Source organism: Triticum aestivum, chromosome 3A (genome assembly GCF_018294505.1).
Source record: "Triticum aestivum cultivar Chinese Spring chromosome 3A, IWGSC CS RefSeq v2.1, whole genome shotgun sequence".
NCBI classification, from domain to species: domain Eukaryota; kingdom Viridiplantae; phylum Streptophyta; class Magnoliopsida; order Poales; family Poaceae; genus Triticum; species Triticum aestivum.
Window position 1 is genome coordinate 49,036,992 of NC_057800.1, and position 3,472 is coordinate 49,040,463.

The 3,472-nt window shown below is 55.5% G+C and overlaps 1 protein-coding gene across 1 annotated transcript; it reads right to left on the minus strand.

Moving 5' to 3' along the window:
• Positions 1 to 1,129: 1,129 nt before the first annotated feature.
• Positions 1,130 to 3,084, minus strand: LOC123057829 (premnaspirodiene oxygenase-like). The gene is made up of 3 exons (XM_044480710.1): positions 2,626 to 3,084; positions 1,773 to 2,259; positions 1,130 to 1,725 (listed from the first exon to the last, which is right to left on the minus strand). The coding sequence occupies exons 1-3, from the start codon at positions 3,082 to 3,084 to the stop codon at positions 1,130 to 1,132; spliced, it is 1,542 nt and encodes a 513-aa protein (XP_044336645.1).
• Between the last annotated feature and the right edge of the window lie 388 nt (positions 3,085 to 3,472).

Genomic DNA, 3,472 nt, shown 5'->3' on the forward strand with positions numbered 1-3,472 from the left:
TGTGTCAGGTCACCCGTAGGGACACCCGGGAGCAACATCCGGGCCAAACCCACAGCTACATCCACCGTGTAGACCCGACGCGTCCGTTTCCCCCCTCCAGGTGCCGGCGCCATCCATGAGGGGGGCACACCGCGAACGTGAGGGGGATCACACTCTGGAGACGGGTGTCGGGTGTTTGCAACCGCCACAAAACTTTTGTCGGCATAGCTGTTTTTGATTTTAATAAAATATAATGATCTATATTCAAAAGAACATGACCGCACATTATTAACGTGCTCGAAAAAATACAAACCATATATATATATTCATAATATATGAAAAAATACAAACTACATATATATTCATATGTATGTTTATATTTAACATGCTACATGTTAGTTTATATAATAATACATAAAAAAGCTTAAAAGATACATATGAAAAAAAAGTCTACCTATGCCGACGGCTATGTCGTTGGCATAGAGACGGCCAGGTTTTAGGTGGCGGGCGGCGTGCCGCGGATCGCTGACGTGGTATGTATGCCGACGGCAGCCGTCGGCTTAGCTCATGGACGGTGCGCCGCGGATCTATGACGTGGCATGACGATATATGCCGACGCCCGGCCGTCCAGGCCGTCGGCATAGATTTGACGACGTTAGCCGCTGGTCACGGGCGGGGTCGCCGGGCCCACGGGTATGCCGACGGCCTGGTTATGCCGACGGCTGCTGTCGCCATGTTCGCAGCTGGGCCGACGACATATGTATGCCGACGGGTGCCGTCGGCTTAGCTCGTGGTAGCCCGACAACCAAGGTACGCCGACGGCCAAGACGTGGCTGTCGGCATAGCGCAAAGTAGGCCGACGGCAGCCGTCGGCATTGATTTGGCCGTCGGGGTAGGGCCATTTTCCGGTAGTGAAATCATTATTACCAGATTCGTAATCAAATATATTTTCATACTTTATTTATTAAGTATTGTAGTTCTTTACATAATTTGCTATAAACTTTGTCAAACATATATAATGTTCGACTTAAATTAACACACTCTATATTTAGGAAGTAAATGGGTATGGTACGTAGGTGCATGATAGGTCGTTGCAACGCCAGCATATATAGCTACGCAGGGATCCACGGACGCATGCAAACGAACATAGCTACGCCACCGCGGCCGGGACGAAGGGTGTGGCGAGGAGCATCAGCGGTGTGCGGCGGCGCACGCCGAGGCCCGGGGCCTCCTCCATGTCGACCTCGGCCACGCCCTCCGGCAGCGACCAGTCGAAGTGGTAGAGCAGACCAACGAGGGCGAGCTCCATGCTGGCCAGCCCGTAGTTGAAGCCGGGGCACATCCTGCGGCCGGCGCCGAACGGGAGGAACTCGTAGCTGCTGCCGGTGAAGTCCACCGTGCTGTCCTCGAACCGCTCCGGCCGGAACTCCTCAGGTGCTTCCCAGTACTTGGGGTCGCGCCCGATGGCCCACGCGTTGATGATCACGCGCGACTTGGCCGGCACCGTGTACCCTTCCAGCTCGCATTGGTCGATGCTCTCCCGGGGCACCAGCAGCGGCGCCGGCGGGTGCAGCCGGAGCGCCTCCTTGATCACCATCTTCAGGTACTGCAGGTTGCTCTCCTGCAGGTCGGCCTCAGTCACCACCGCCTTTCCCTTGAACGCCTCCCGGATTTGGCCCTGTAGCTTCTTCATCACCCGCGGGTTCCGCATCAGCTCCGACATCAGCTCCGACATCTTCCACGGCCCTGGCGGCGCCCTCTCCCTCATCGGGTTCAGGGCCACTTTCAGCAGCAGCAAGATGTCGGAGCTGATGTTCCCGTCCCGCCCCCGAACATGTCCAGGATGATGGCCTTCATCCTGCTGTTGTCCAGGTGGAACCCGAAGCCGCCTTTCTCCTGCAGGCCGATAAGCACGTCCACGAGGTTCTCGTCCACGTTCTCGGCGCCGGCCTTGATCTTCTCGATGCGGGCGGCCTTCCTCTCGTCGATGATCTCCTGCAGGATGGCGTCCACCGTCTTGTGGATGCTCTGGAGGCTGCGCTTCATGCCGGTGAGCTTGGCCAGCACAGTGGTCCACGTCGGGAAGAGGTCGGGGATGTTGAAGCCGCTCGCCAGGCCCACACCGGACTTGATGGCGGCCTGGAACTCCGCCGCGTTCTTGTGCTTCTTCCCGAACGCTGCCCGCGCAACGATGCTGTTGGTCACATTGTGAAACATCACGCTCAGGTTCACCGGCGCCGACGGCCCCGCCTGGCGGATCTGGTCCACCCGCATCCTCACCTGCATGTGCATGCATACGCAGCGTGCATAGCCGTCTAGTTAAACTCCGTTCATATTCAAACGTATATCTCATCTTTCATCGAAATAATTCGCAGACACTAACGCATCTCAAATACAAGAACTCCTCTTTCTCTTCTACCTCTTCATTCATGAGGTTGTAGCCTTGTAGGTACTTGTCTTTTGTTCACGTGGCTGTTTTATATTCGTACTACTTGACATTTCCGCTATGTAGCCGTTTATTTCGTAATGAGTTGTAATTAAGTTCAATTACTCTGGTGTTTTTAGGTGCAACGTTCTATTGATTGGTTACCTCGTTAGTGTAAAAGTTTTGAGCGCAGTTAATAAGTAGTGACGTGGAGTATGTACCTCGTCCTCCCTTATGTGGCGGAAGGAGCGCACGCGTTTGGGGCTGAGAATCTCGGTGGTGCAGAGATGGCGGAGCTTGCGCCAGTAGTCACCGGATGGGGAGAAGAGGATGTCAGCCCACTCGTAGCCGACGATCTCGCCGGCGAGGAGCTTGGGCCGCGTGGCGAAGTTGCTGTCGTGAGTCTTGAGCACTAGCCGCGCCGTCTCCTTGGACGAAGCCACCACCAGCGGCGTCTGTCCAAGCTGCAGCATCATCAGCGGGCCGTGCGCGTCGGCAAGGTCCCGCAGCTTGCGGTGCGGCAGAACGTTCATCAGGTGGTGCATGCTGCCGATCACTGGCAGCTTCCACGGCCCTGGCGGCGCCCTCTCCCTCATCGGGTTCAGGGCCACTTTCAGCAGCTGTAGCAGCGCCACGGCCACCGCCGCCATCACAAGCGCCTGGACGTAAAGCACGTCCATGGCTGCGCTACCAAAGCTCAGTGAGCTTATTCACTCTGCAGCAGCTACCTATCTTAGCTAGTAATACTCCTCGTGGTGACTGGTGACTCGTGTGAGTTGCTCTGCAGCTGGTAGGGGGAGCGAGTATATATAGCGCAAAGTCATTTTGCGCCGTAACGGTACTGGCGGTCTGCCACGGGAAGATACCAGCCGTTAGGTGATACTGTGATACGGGCTTCTGAGGGCCATTGGATCTCAGATCCGACGGCTCTCGGGAGCTCTTGAACATTTTGCAAAAAAGTCAGCCGAAAGTCTTCAAATTTCAGATAACTAGAATAGATTTTAAGGAGCCGTCCGATCTCAGATCCAACGGTCCAGAAGCCCGTATCACGGCATCATCTAAGTGCTG